Source organism: Podarcis bocagei (assembly GCF_964188305.1).
Source record: "Podarcis bocagei genome assembly, chromosome: 6".
Taxonomy (NCBI): Eukaryota; Metazoa; Chordata; class Lepidosauria; order Squamata; family Lacertidae; genus Podarcis; species Podarcis bocagei.
Window position 1 is genome coordinate 51,566,978 of NC_138130.1, and position 14,079 is coordinate 51,581,056.

The 14,079-nt window shown below is 44.0% G+C and overlaps 1 protein-coding gene across 1 annotated transcript in view; it reads left to right on the plus strand.

The window, feature by feature from the left end:
• The first annotated feature begins 2,937 nt into the window (after positions 1 to 2,937).
• Positions 2,938 to 14,079, plus strand: part of C2CD2 (C2 calcium dependent domain containing 2) — a 28,748-nt gene continuing 17,606 nt past the window's right edge. Inside the window, exons 1-4 of the mRNA XM_081199130.1 lie at positions 2,938 to 3,914; positions 7,965 to 8,063; positions 12,876 to 13,007; positions 13,649 to 13,753. Of these exons, the coding sequence (XP_081055256.1) occupies positions 3,645 to 3,914; positions 7,965 to 8,063; positions 12,876 to 13,007; positions 13,649 to 13,753 (606 nt within the window). The 5' untranslated portion in view covers positions 2,938 to 3,644. The remainder of the gene's footprint in view (positions 3,915 to 7,964; positions 8,064 to 12,875; positions 13,008 to 13,648; positions 13,754 to 14,079) is intronic.

Genomic DNA, 14,079 nt, shown 5'->3' on the forward strand with positions numbered 1-14,079 from the left:
CAGGTAACTCGCAGCTTACGTGCATTTAACTTGTGCGCATTCAACTTTACACTCTTGGCAAATAAAAACAAATAAATAAAAAGTGGTCATCTGGGGGGGGGGGGCTTTGGCAATTCCACTCGCCATTGCACTCAATGTGTTTTGACTATATGTGATTTTTGGCTTTATGTGTTATTCCTGGAACTTAACCCCCGTGTAAGTTAAGAGTTGCCTGTATTCTTATCTCAAAGATTTTTGTATGGCTTAACTTGACCTGTGAAGGAACACTATCAAGATAAGCACTCCATGAGGTCCTTAACCATTTTACCACTTTCTATCATGAAGAAACTATCTAAATTATAGGCCTCCTATGGTGATATCATTTATTTTTAAAGGACCACTGTTGTCAATAGAACTAAATCTGCTTCTAATTGCAGCATTGGCACTTATATGGTAAACAATTAAATGCCTACATGTGAATGTTGCTAATTCTTTTTATAGCTCTTGAACCTGATTGTGTGGACTGCACCAAGTTCTTGTTTTTGTGTTTTACATTTTAATTTAGTTTTGCATTTCATAGCACTTTGTTGGTTATACATACTGCCAGTTACCTTTCAGCTGTATGTGAACTGGTTGCTAATTTATTTTATCCCCTTCCTACAGCCAAAGGTCAAATCTAAATGGCTTGAGGGACGTTTCAAAAGAAAATTAACAAAAGGGCCTAATTTTCTTGATAGTATTCCTAGCTACTCTGGGGCTTCTTTAAAAGGGCAACTGGAGTAGCCATCACCAATATGCAGAAAGGACTGTAACTTAACTTCTATTGACATTGCTTCTGATCTCAAACTAAAGATATATACAAATTTCATTAAAAAGGTCTGTTTTTATAATTATTTATATATTGTAGGCATTATACTGGTTTAATACATCTGTGCTGAATTTTAAGTAGCAATCCAATTAACTTTTTTAGGACTGAGAAATCCTGTTTTCAGAATCCCTTCTTTTAATGTAATGTTGCTGCTTTGTATTACTTTTCTACTGTATGTTTTCTTTACCTAGATCTTTATTAAGAAAATTTGGAGTAAAATAAACATGTTCTTTCGAGTGATTCTGTCTCATGGGAGTCTCATATGAAGTAGGCTGCCAGTGCTCCAGTTCTCATTAGGTGGCAGTAAGACCCTGCAATATCAGAGGAACGTATCACTAGTTTAATGTGTTGTAGCATTGGGATACATAAATTTTGTATTTTCATGCTGTGAACCGCCCTGAGATCTTTGGATGAAGAGTGGTATACAAATTTAAATTTAAGAAGCGTCACAGTTGTATGCAGGAGTTCTTCCAGGGCCACCTGCCCTGTCCTTTCTGCCCTTCCCCCTCTGCCACTGCAGTTCCTCCTTCCCCTTGCAGTATTTTCCCTGTTGCCCTGCCTGTGTAGTTGCTTAAAGGCACACTCTGATTCTTGGGATCAATAGCTAGGCCAGCATAGTCTCCTTCCCCACTCTTGGCCCCCATGTTTATAATGGAAGCAGCCCAGGCAACTGATGCTGAGATCTCATTAAAATCCAGCTGTGCAGTGGAATTAAACAGCATTTTTTCCTTAGCACTTAAAAATCCAAGCAATTGTTTTACTGTTAAGTTAAGCAGCAGCTTAGATGGGCACCCTGGGCTCCATACTGGGGTGTCAGAGAGCCAGGGCACTTCATCCCCTCCCTCTGTTCTCCTGTGGCTGCTTTCAGCATGAGAAAATTAGCTTTTGAGATTCTTGGCAAATAATTGTGGCTCCAGAGCTCAAACTTCCCTGCTTTAGTTGGACAACCAGAAACCCGATAAAATGATCTGCTACAGGTATGTGAGGTCCTTCCAGGGATGTTCTGGGTTTAGTGTAAGCTTAACCCAAGTATTTTTGGTTATTTTAAACCTACCTTCTAACCATATGTCACACCTGCCCCTTTACGTTTGATATCTTAGCAGGTACTGTTGTACTACAGACCCATAACTGGGGGGGGGGGAGGTGCTGATGTGCATCTTTTCCTAATGTGTAAACATGCTGCATGGAGTTGACTGGAGAATGCACAGAATACTTTCAGAAAGCATTTTTCGCACAGAAGATGCACGATGAGAAAAAAATGTGATTTTTACATAATCTCAGTAACCCAAACAGTAAGCATAAAACAATATACAAATACTTAGAAGTTACAATCTATCACTTATATAGTAAGCATACAGTGTCCATGCTTTTCTGCTGTTTTCTTGTTATTATAGGTGCCAAAATCATACCAGACCATACATTTATATAACAGTCTGACCTTTAGCCTCCTTCGGTTTGTCAGTCAGCTTTTCTGTTATTGCCAAACTTTTCGCAAGCCAAGGCGGCTCCCTTTAGCCTTTCCCAAAACCTGGCCACCTTTTGAGGAGCTGCTATCGAAAAAAAGCCCTATCAATTATTTATTTTTTAGGTCTGTATTTTGTCAAAGCTGTAACATTTCTGTTTTTGGTCTTGTACATTGTTATGCAGTGTCAAACCACTTGCCTCAACTGTCAGTCAAAGAGGACCCAAACATTAACCCACATGGTCTATGTGCGAATATTCAGACACACACCTGACCAATTTTTAGGGAAATGCCTTTTGCTTAGCAGTTATACCTGTGTGGGGTCTTGGCTCACCATTTTAAATAGGGCCAATCAATTTATCTGTGAACTTCAACAACACTTTGTGGGGTTTTGGGGAGCATTATTCAAGTAATATTTTTAAGGGTCTTACCAAAGAGTATGCCCTAAAACACTACGATTTGGGCCTGCCTCGAAACCTTGACAGCAAAGGGCTCATGAGCCCCAGAGATGCGCCGCAAGGCTGCGCGCGCAGACTGAAATCGGACCTGACATCTGAGATGGTTTCCCATTGTCCAGGCCGCTGGACGGCCACTTCCGCAGGCTTGGCCGGAGCAAAGGTGGGCGCGACGGCAGCCCGCTGCTGCGCCTTTAAGGACTGTGAGGTGCCGGCTGGGAAGGGCCGCCGAGGGATAAGGAGCCGCTGCTGCTGCTGCTGCCCGGTCCGCGTGAGAGGGGAGGGGATCCTTCTCCTCCTCGCAGGCGGCGGGGCAGCTTAGCTGAGAGCCGGACGACAATTCCCTCAGCGCCCGGAGGCGGGACAGCTGCCGAGCCCTGAGGAGCCGCGCACGTCGCGCAGGGCTGCCCGGAGAGGAGCAGAGCGAGGGCAGGATGCGGCTGCTGGCTCCTCCGCTTCCCGGGGCCGCGGAGCGCGCTTTGTTGGCGGCGCTTCTGAAGGCTTCTCCTCGTCCTCCTCTTCCCGGCCGGCGGCTGCGGTGGCTGCGCGCGTGTGGCGCTGCTTGAAGGCTCGGCTGGGCAGGTCCTGCCCTGTGACGCGCGCTCCTCCTCCTCCTCCTTCTGGCGTCCCGCTCGCTGCTGGCTCCTCGCTCGGGCGACTTCTCTCTCGCTGAGGGAGGCGAATGTCCTTCGCGAGCCCTTCCGTCTCCGGGGCTGCTCGCTCTCGCCCCTCCGGAGAGGCGATTCTTCTTCTTCTTCCTCCTCGTGGGCCGGCGGTGGCGCGGAGGAGCCCGATGCCTTGAGGCGCGCGGGGAGGCGGGGAGGGATCCCGCTGGCATGTGAGGAGGCTTCCCCCGCCGCTCCCCTCATTATGGTCAGTCATGTCTTGGCTGGCTTACTGGCTGGGCGAGCTGCAGCGCCTCTCGCTGCTCTCCTTGTTCGCGGCCGCCTTGACCGTGGTCGCCGTCTACCTGGTGCAGTGGGGCCTGGGCGCGCTGCGGCAAGGCGCCAGGAGGCAGCCGGCGCCGGAGCAACTTCTGCCCCAGGACGAGGGTCCCCTCTTCGCCTGGCTGCTGTCTCTGAGCAGCTGGAGGAGCCAGTGGCAGAAAGCCTGGATAGCGGCGCTGAACCGGGAAGCCAAAGCAAGGGAGGTAAGACAAAGAATTGAGGCGAGCTCTGCGTGATTCCGGCTCCGTAGGGAGCTGGGCTCGCCATCCCATTCCCTGCAATTCCTTCTCGCCTCGCTGGTCGCGATCTTGCCTCGCCAAACTGTGTCCTATAGACCTGCAACTCGGGGGAAGAGGACTTCGTGCACCTGAGGAAGCGCACCGTGGTCCAGCGAAGCTTCCGCCATCGGCATACTTTAGTTAGTCTTGGAGGTGCCACAACAAAACTGCGTGCTGTTTTTGCTGCAAACAGACTACAGGGGATGTGCTAAGGCGCTCTGCAGTCTGGAACTGAGCAACGACAAATAATGTTTACTGGGGGGGGGGGGACCAGAGAACTTGCACTCAAGTCACGGTGCCATGAGAATTACACCGTAAAAGCTGCTCGATTCTTAAGTGTTGTGGGTTGCACTGGTTGCACCGAGAGCAGGCGATTTTCGTTGACCACACACGGGCAGGACCTTTCAGCTTTGCGTAGGGAGTGGACTTGATGTCAACAGTGTGTGGTTGATAAGCGGCCAAACATAAATGAATTGGGGCTGTACAGTTCCTTAAAATCAGGGAGACTTTGTGTGGAGTGATCAGTATAATTTTGTTTAACCTGAAATCTAAAATTTGAAAAAAGGGATCTTTTCCTCCTTTCTACCAAACAACTATTTGCAAGTAGGTTATGTATAAACTCTCTGGGTTTTCTTGAATTTCTGGAAAATGGAGCAATTCCTTCACTATTGTTTGTGACTTTATCCCTTAAAACTCCCATCCCAAGAGTTCATTCATTCAGCAATCCTTTTCTCCCACCTATGGGCATAGACAAGATTTATTTTAAGGAGTGGACAGGCTTTTCGTTAGGGGAGACAGAACTGAGTTATCTGTGATGAAATTGGTCAGTTAAGTATTTTTTTATTTACTTACCGTACTTGATTTAGGGGGGCAGCTGCCCCCCAGGAGCTCTCTTTTTTATTATTATTATTATTATTATTATTATTATTATTATTATTATTATTATTATTATTATTGCTATTACGTTTTTGTTTCATGAAATTTATATAAAATATAAATCAAAGCGGTTGTGCCGTGCATAGTCATCTAGCACATTGGTCTGCAACTGGTAGGTCACGACCCGCTTGTGGATCATGGCCTGAGCCAAGGTGGGTTGCAAAAGGAGCACTACCACCAGAGGCATACCTAGGGTCCCTTATTGGTGCCCGCCCCTGAAAAATCACTTTACTGCACTCCTTTGTGTGAAGGGTGGGAAGCTTCTCCTGCATTTCAGTGCTTCGCCACACACACATATACACTCTGTAGCTTGATAGGTGATTTTTGCTCAAGTGCCCCCCAGGCCTGCAACCCCGATGAAGGCCAGTTTCACCAACCCTTAGGCATGCCTCTGACTAGCACCCTGCAATTATATGTATGGTGAAAGGTTTTGTGTCCCCAAATGCATGTTTGGTTTAAAACTGGGTCCTGGGTCAGGAAAGGTTAATGATACCTGACCTAGCACGTTGCTTGTCTGTATTACATTAGATCTTAATAACTTTAAATCAAAAACAAAAAAACCCTGCAAACTGAACTGTAAATTGTGAGGGGGTCAAAGGCTAGGAAGCAAGCACACTGTAGGAAAGCTGATAGGAAAGTAACAATGGCTTGCATCCGTACATCCTTTCCAAGAAAGCAACTGCATCCTTTTTCTTTTGATGAGTTCACTGCCTGGCAGTGCAATGTGTTTTTACTCTCTCACTGAGCCGTCCAACTCAAAACAATGCTGTCATCAGGAAGCCAGTGAAACTCTGATTTGCTGCTTCTGCTTCATCACAGACTCGAGAAGAATGTTAATGTAACAACTGAGCACATGCAACATATAATAAGCAGTTTGTAGTTAAATGTGACTTCATTGCTAATGTTGCAAGTTCAAGAGATTATACACACACACACAGGCTTGAAATCCTAAATTTTTAGCAATGCAGATGACTACTAAATTCTCCATCTTTCCATGAAGGGGTGTGCTAGCTTTTATTTATTTTACTTATTTGTTACTTGACAAATGTGAACAGCTTATTAAAATCACATCATACGTGACTGAAAGTACAAAAGAGAAAGGTAAATGTATCCAGTCTTAAGTGACCATGACTATTTAAAAAAAAGTTTTTATTAAAGATTTTTGGGGGGTTACAAAAGTGCATACAGTGTCTCTGCTTTTGGTTCATAGTGTCCTTCCTACAAATCAGTTAATTTATTTTGCACATTTTAAAATCTTGTGAATTGTCATAAGCCAGTGGAGCAGCCGTAGCTTGAGTGTAGGACCGAGAACAGAAAGTCTCAGCTGTTCAGCAAGCTTTCCATTGGCCACAGTTTAAGAACATCTGCAGTAGAGCTTTCAGCAGTGCTTAAAGTTTACTTGTGTTCAACAGGAGTTGTGTTCCTTTCCCCTGCCAATGATTGATCGCTTATTTTTCTATGCCACTTTTCATTCAAATGGATCCCAAAGCTGCTTATAAATAACAATTACATGATAGAACATCACAAATACAGCATGAATCACCAGCAAAACAATTATAAATTATCAATCAAACAATTGCGATCTATGAAACACTATTAACAAAACAAGCTAAACATCACAATTACCACCAAAATCATATTATAGGATCCACAAAGTGCTACAGCCTTCATAATCTATAAAACAATAAGAACAACAGTAACAAAATAGCAACCAAAAATGAGCTAAGCACAGTTGAATTCATGCACACATTCTCCTTACCCCATGACTCAAGCTTTCATGTATATTATAATAAACTGAAAGTATGAGCATGTAGTTTAACACACACACACACACGCTACAGCTGGTAATGTCACTTTAATAAAAAACCATACCCCTGCATTCAGGTACACATATTTGTGTATGTGACTCTCTAATAAAACAAAAAAAACACATTGTGTTTTGCATAGTACTTGAACCTCAGAAAGCACAAATAAGGAACTGGGGCTATTCACCCCAATTTCATACTTGGGCCACCCCAAATCATGCAATTGCATTTCCAGGAGATTGTCTTGTATGAGACAACCCAAGCACTGTATCTGGTTCACTGCTGTTTTGTGTAAACTACTGGCAATTATTGTTACATGCCTAGCATTCTTGATAATATTTGTAGAAATGAATAAGGAATTGGAGGCTGTACCCCACAATAATATTTGAGCAAACCCTAATCATGCACAGACACAACCCAAAGAGTGTCCTCAATGAGATGCAACATCCTACAAGATTGCCTTGGGCGAACTAGAATCTGTTGGCCTTAGCCCCTAATTTGCAATATAGAAATAATAGTGGCCTACCCTAAAGAGTCATTAGGAAGACTGGGGGAGTTAATGTGAATCCTTTGAACACTCTAAAGTGCTGCATAATGCTAAGTAACTTGTTGGTAAAATTACTCTGTTTAGTATTGTCAGTATGGGGTGGACATGGACTGCTTACAGGGGTTAGTTACTTGGTTTCTGTTTATACTGAAGTAATAATTAGGTGACACAATTAGGTGACGATCTTGTTTCCACATGATTTATGACACACATTACTTAGCAAGATAAATATAAGTTGCTTTTTGGCTCTTCTAATATAAGCAGTTGAGCTTCTCAGGCACCTAATTCAGATGAAATCAAGGAGCTGTTATAGCAAGCATATTTTCATACTTAATTGTAAAATATTTCTTCCTAAATTTAGTCCTGTTCTAGGACTTGGAATTTAGCTGAACATCCAGCTGTTTGGGGTTCTTTGGAATCTGTGAACTTCAATAATAACGTATACTCCGAAACCCATGCCAAACAGGGAACTAAGAACGTCAGAGCCTACTGGATCAGGCCAATGGCCCATCTAGTCTAGCATCCTGTTCTCACCATGTTCATCCAGATGAGTGTGGGAAACTCTCAAGGAGGATTTGAGCTCAAGAGCCTTCTTCCTTCCTGTGTTTTCCAGCAACTGGAACTCAGAAGCGTTTCTGCCTTGGGCTATGGAAACTATTTCAAATAAATGTTACTTTTCTCCCCCAGGACTCCCGCTTGTTTACATTTGAAGAACATGCAGCTCCTCAGCCTCTAGAGCTTGTGGTACAACGTGTTGTAAGTGTGGTAAAGTCTGCTGATGAAAAGGTGAGCTTGCTTTACCTGATAGTTCCTTACTTTGTGGGTCTCTTGTCTCGTTTTCCCATCCCCACCAAAATGTATGCATTTGAATTTCTGAAATCTAGATCTGGGTGAAGGACAATTTTAGAATAATACATATCTGTCAGTGTAACAATTTGTTATTTTCTTTATTGGACTGCACACCCTATCTTTGTCTGTCTGTCTCTGTCTGCCTTTTTCTTTTATGATCATTAATATACACAAATAAAGTGGTCTGTACTAAAAATGCAGTATGCCCCTATGCAACTGGATAATAACTTGCCCTCTTATAAACTGCATTCCATAAAATATAAGCTATACAAAGATAAAGACCAGGAATGGATAGGCTGCATTTTGTTTTTCTAAAAAGAATATGCATAGTGTTTTAGCATCTGACGTTGGAATAGAAGCCCTGTGAATACACAGAAATCCCTAGTTAGAATCTGAAATAATAAAAACATTACATTTTAAGAACTCTGTCTTTGTTAGTAATATGCCAACCGACTTGGTTGTCAGGCTCCTGATGTAGTTTGCAATCTACATAGTGTTTAATTTAACTGGTACTGCAAAATATTTTAGGACTGCTTTTTTGCAAGGATGTTCTCACTGGAGTGTATCTGAAATCACTCCAGTGAAGAAAATTATTCGCAAATCAGGCACAAGTATGCTAGGAATTGGCATACCAGTGTCTCCATGAGAAGCAAACACAAGCACGAGTCCTTCTGGCTTCAAAATCTTTGAGAAAGTTGCAGAAGTACTCCTGTGAGCAAAGGTAATAATATCAAAACAGGAGTAAGGATCAAGGGTTCAATTTAATCCCTTGTAAACAAGCCTAGTCTGAGGTATGCCTTCATCTTGTAAGCTGGCCTTTCTTGATGGGGTTACACTTTTATCTCTCTGTTCCTGCTGTTCTTAGCTTAAGGCACACCCTGAACAAAGTTCACATAATATTGTCTGTAATTTCCAACTGTTGTGAACTGTGGGAGTGGCACTCTGCAGACTTTCACTTCATTGTTAAATACATGCTTTTCTCTAGCAGTGGGTGTGTCCTCTCAGTCACGTGCCTGTGAATATTGATAACAGAAAATCATACAGTAGCAATAATCCTCTTTTATAATTTTCTTGGTATGGCCAGGATTCGCTTATATTGACAAATGCAATGTGAAAACTTCTTCAGTAACAGCCTGAAGTAGCATAACTATTCATACACACTGTGCCTTGTTAACCCATTTCTTTGTTGGAATACGTTATTGCTGATGAATAGCTACCTAGCACTAGTGAAATTAAGGAGATGTGGGCCTGATCAGTACAAGGAAGAAAGATCACTAGAGCTGCCTTCAGGCATTTTGCTAGCTAACTCTTTCCTCAACAGGAGTGAACATTTGATCAGAACAGTGGCAGCCCCCTGTCACTGTCTCATCACTGCCTGTTAACATAAACACACTTGTCGAATGAGTACTTTAGAGACCTAGTTATGCTGTTTGATACATATATATTGAGCCCTCTCCCTGAGTTCCTTTCAGTAGATTCTACTCTAGACCCTAAAAGAATATAAACCACTTAATTTGCCCCCTGAAAACATCACAGCTGGGGAAAATTGTAAGTGTTGCAATTTTAGGAACCATAATGACAATTTAAGGCTGGGACTAAGACCTACTGAGCCTAAAAGACTTCTTTAAGCTGATAAATAACGCCAGTGGAATCACAGTAAGGGGCTCCCTGCTTGCTGTTATACAGTCTGCCCTGAGAGTATTGTATGAGTTGGCTGTTGAGTGGAAAGTTGGCTATTTATGGTCTTTTCTTTTCTGTAGCAAAATACAACGTTTATAAGGACTAGTAATGTAACAATATCACTATGCCCAGAAGTACTGTATGTGTTTATAGTTTTCGCTAACTATCAATTGCCCAATTTGCTACTTGTGATGTATCTCACAAAAAGTTTGGCTAAATTGTGCATCATGCTGGTAAATAAACAACCTGTTCCATGTTAGCTATGTAAAATTTGCACAGATCTCTTAATGACAGGATTAATGACTAGGGTTATGCCACTCAGCTTTTGAAAGTTAGCAGACAAGAAATAGTTAATAGGAATTGCAAGGCAAACCTGTTCTTGGGAAAGAGAATAGCTTGAGAAAGAGAAATATGTGCTTATAATAGCCTTTGCCATTGCAAAGGTTGTGGGAAAGGAATCTGGGGCAGGGAGAAAATGCTATACTCTTGCAGGTAAGCCTAGAGGCGAATAGTGGTGGTTCATTGGTCTGGTCTTCAGCAGAAGCCAGACTAATAATGGTAATAAGAAAGCGTCTTCTTAATTTTGTCTGACCACCCTGAGCTAACCTTCACAAATCTCTCTGTGGCTGAAAAGCAAGCAAGTTAAATAATATACAGTGGTACCCCGCAAGACGAATGCCTCGCAAGACGGAAAACCCGCAAGACGAAAGGGTTTTCTGTTTTGGAGGCGCTTCGCAAGACGAATTTCCCTATGGGCTTGCATCGCAAGACGAAAGCCCATAGGGAAATGCTGGCGGTCGGGAGCAAAGACTTTCGCCCACAGCCGGCCTTCAGAAGAGGACCTCTTCTGAAGGCCGGCGGGGGGCAAAAGTCTTTGCTCCCCCCCGCCTGCCTTCCCCCCACCTGCCCCGGGCGATCTTAAAATGCTGGCGGGCGGGAGCTAAGCGTTCGCTGCCGACCCCCAGCATTTTAAAATCTCCAAGGGACAGCAGAGAAGTCTCTGTCCCAGGGAGGTTTTAAAATGCTGGGGGTCAGGAGCGTTCGCTGCCGACCCCCAGCATTTTAAAACGCTGTTCCGAAGCGGGGGGCGGGAACATCTGCCCCAGCCGCCCCACTTCGGAACGATGTTCCGAAGTGGGGAGGTGGGGCGGGAACATCTGCCCCATCCGCCCCACTTCGGAACGATGTTCCGAAGGGGGGAGGGGGGGCGGGAACAGCTGCCCCATCCGCCCCACTTCGGAACGATGTTCCGAAGGGGGGAGGGGGGGCGGGAACAGCTGCCCCATCCGTCCCACTTCGGAACGATGTTCCGAAGGGGGGAGGGGGGCGGGAACATCTGCCCCAGCCGCCCCACTTCGGAACGATGTTCCGAAGGGGGGAGGGGGGGCGGGAACAGCTGCCCCAGCCGCCCCCCTTCGGAACGATGTTCCGAACGGGGGAGGGGGGCGGGAACAGCTGCCCCAGCCGCCCCACTTCGGAACGATGTTCCGAAGTGGGGAGGTGGGGCGGGAACAGCTGCCCCAGCCGCCCCACTTCGGAACGATGTTCCGAAGGGGGGAGGGGGGCGGGAACAGCTGCCCCAGCTGCCGGGCTTCGTAGCGCTGCTGCGAAGCCGGGCGGGGGGGTGGGAACACCTTCTGAAGGCGGGCAGGGGGCGAAAGTCTTTGCTCCCCCCTGCCTGCCTTCCCAGGGGCTTTTAAATCGCCCCGGACAGCGGAGAAGTCCTCCGCTGTCCGGGGCGATTTTAAAATGCCGCCCGCCAGCATTTTAAGATCCCCCGGACAGCGGAGAAGTCCTCCGCTGTCCCGGGGTTTTTTAAAATGCTGGGGGTGGGAAGAAAAGCCCTTGTTCCCCCCCCCCCAGCCTTCAGAAGAGGTCCGGGGACAGACTGTCCCCGGACCTGGTCTGAAGTCGGTTTCCCTAGGAACGCATTAATTGATTTTCAATGCATTCCTATGGGAAACCGTGCATCGCAAGACGAAAAACCCGCAAGACGAAGAGAATTGCGGAACGAATTAATTTCGTCTTGCGAGGCACCACTGTATTTGTGTATTCTAATAGGATGTTGAAAATCTGTCAGGCATTAGAGGCTGATTGTATTAATAACTAAACTTAGAGCCACAAGCAGTCAGGACATGATTTATAAATTTTAAAGCTATTGATTTCAGTTAAATGGCATGGCAGAGAAAAAAGTGAGGGGGTTCTGCTTCTGCCTGTGTGAAGGGTCCCCCCCCCCCAATGAAGCAGAGCAACTGGTCTGTTAAGAGCATGTTGCAGAAAATAACTGAGCTAGTTCCCTAACTTAATATATCTTCCTGTTAAATTTCATTTTCTGGTTATTTCATTTGACACCCCTTGTCTCCCCACTACCATACATATACACATACATTCAAAATTCCATAGAAACTTGAGGGTGTCAGTTGTGGAGGAAAGGAAAATGAAACGGGTGGGGAGAGAGTAGGAACTGACCTGCTGAAGCCCCAAACAGCTTGTATCCTGGTTGGGGAGGAAACTGCCTGAACAATCCAGGGCAGTTTCAGGAGGGAGGGAAGAAAAAACGCCCACCTCTTCCCTTTCCCTAGAAACTTCCTCATTCTCCAGTACAGTGCAAGGCTGGGTGGAATGATTGGACTCAGGGCTAGCTCTACGTAGGAGGGAAAGGTGTCAGGAATATGGGAAAGGGGAACAAAATCTCTACTCTATCTCCCCTCCCCTACAAATCCCAAATACTTGCTGGAACCTTGAATGCTCTTGTCAGCAGCTGGGCATATAATGCACCATTTTGAGTTGTAGCTGCTCACTTCTTTGTTCTATTTCTGTCTTTAGAAGAATATAATTTTGGTTCTAAAATTAGACTTTTTGATACAATGGACAGTATTATATGCCAGTTGTATTCACCTGAGGAGGTGGGGGAGAGGCCTCCTTTAATTTTAGACTACATGCGTTGCCACAATGAAGGCTTGAACTCTACTGTCAGTGAGTGACAGTCAATTATATAAATGCACATAATAGCGTCCTATATAAATGTGTGTATGCAGTCTCTAAAGCTAAGTTTTACTTTTATTCCAGGTGGTCTCTTGTAATGTAATTGGAAATGCCTTTCATTTTATTGTCAGTATGCCCAATCCTTCTTTTGTTTCTTCATCTGTTACTTCGGAATGTCAGTCTTACAGTGTAAAACTGTCTCCACTTCATTTGCAGGTAATTTTTGAATTTGTTTTGTTAAATTTTACCTATAGTTTTATTTATTTCTATTATTAGGTTAGCCCAGATAGTCTAGTAAGTGGAACTTTTGAAAATGTCCTCCTCGCATTTAATATTGACTGCATTTGAAGAATTCTGCTAACCATGGTTTAGATGTGTAGGCTCAACCATTCCTCCCCTCCTTGCATGCAAAGCTTAAGTCATTACTTCCTTATTGAATCAAACCATAGTTTTCCAGTACATCTGAACTGAAAAACTGTAGTTTGACTGAACCCTCAGAACCAGGATTCTAAATATAAACAGATATGGAGACATTATGAAATGTTGTGTTCCTAATATGCAGTTAGTGACTGCTATGGCTCAGCTTTTAGCAAGCGTGAATTATAAATGATGGCAGGTTAAACTGATCTGATTGTTTATGATTATCAATGAATTATGTGGGTGACTAGGCTCCCTTTGTGCCTATGGAAGGCAAAAAAAATCTACAAGCATAAAATATTCAGATTCTGACAATGGGAAATTCCCAGTACTTGCTTGATGAATTGCAACCATTGTGAATTGCTGGAAGAACTAGTAGAATTAGGGTACAAGATCTGTTAATGGACAAAACTAAAATGGTAATGATGTTGTATTTACAGCTGAAACTTTCAATGAAATCCAAAGAGGAAGACATTCAGGTCAAGTGGTCTTTCATCTGGACCTCAGAAACAAACACTGAAATTAAGCCTACTAAAGTACAGGAGGTAAGTCTGTTAGCATTTGCTTGTGTCTAGCACGATTTCCATCAAAACTACATGTTAAATTAGTGGTTATGTTTCCAGTAGCTTATACAAATTTGATTCTAACTTTTTAAATAATCACTAATACCTTGATCTGACACCTAGAAGGACTTGCTTCCAAGGCAGATTATTTAGGAGCAGGATGTAAAGCTGCAATCCATGGCATACTGGTTTGGAAGCATGGCTCTTTGAAATGATTCAAATTAAATGTTTAGGTGTCGGCTTTGCATGAGTAATTACAAGCTTCCAATGCTCACCTTTAATAATAGTCTACAGATATTTTAATATTT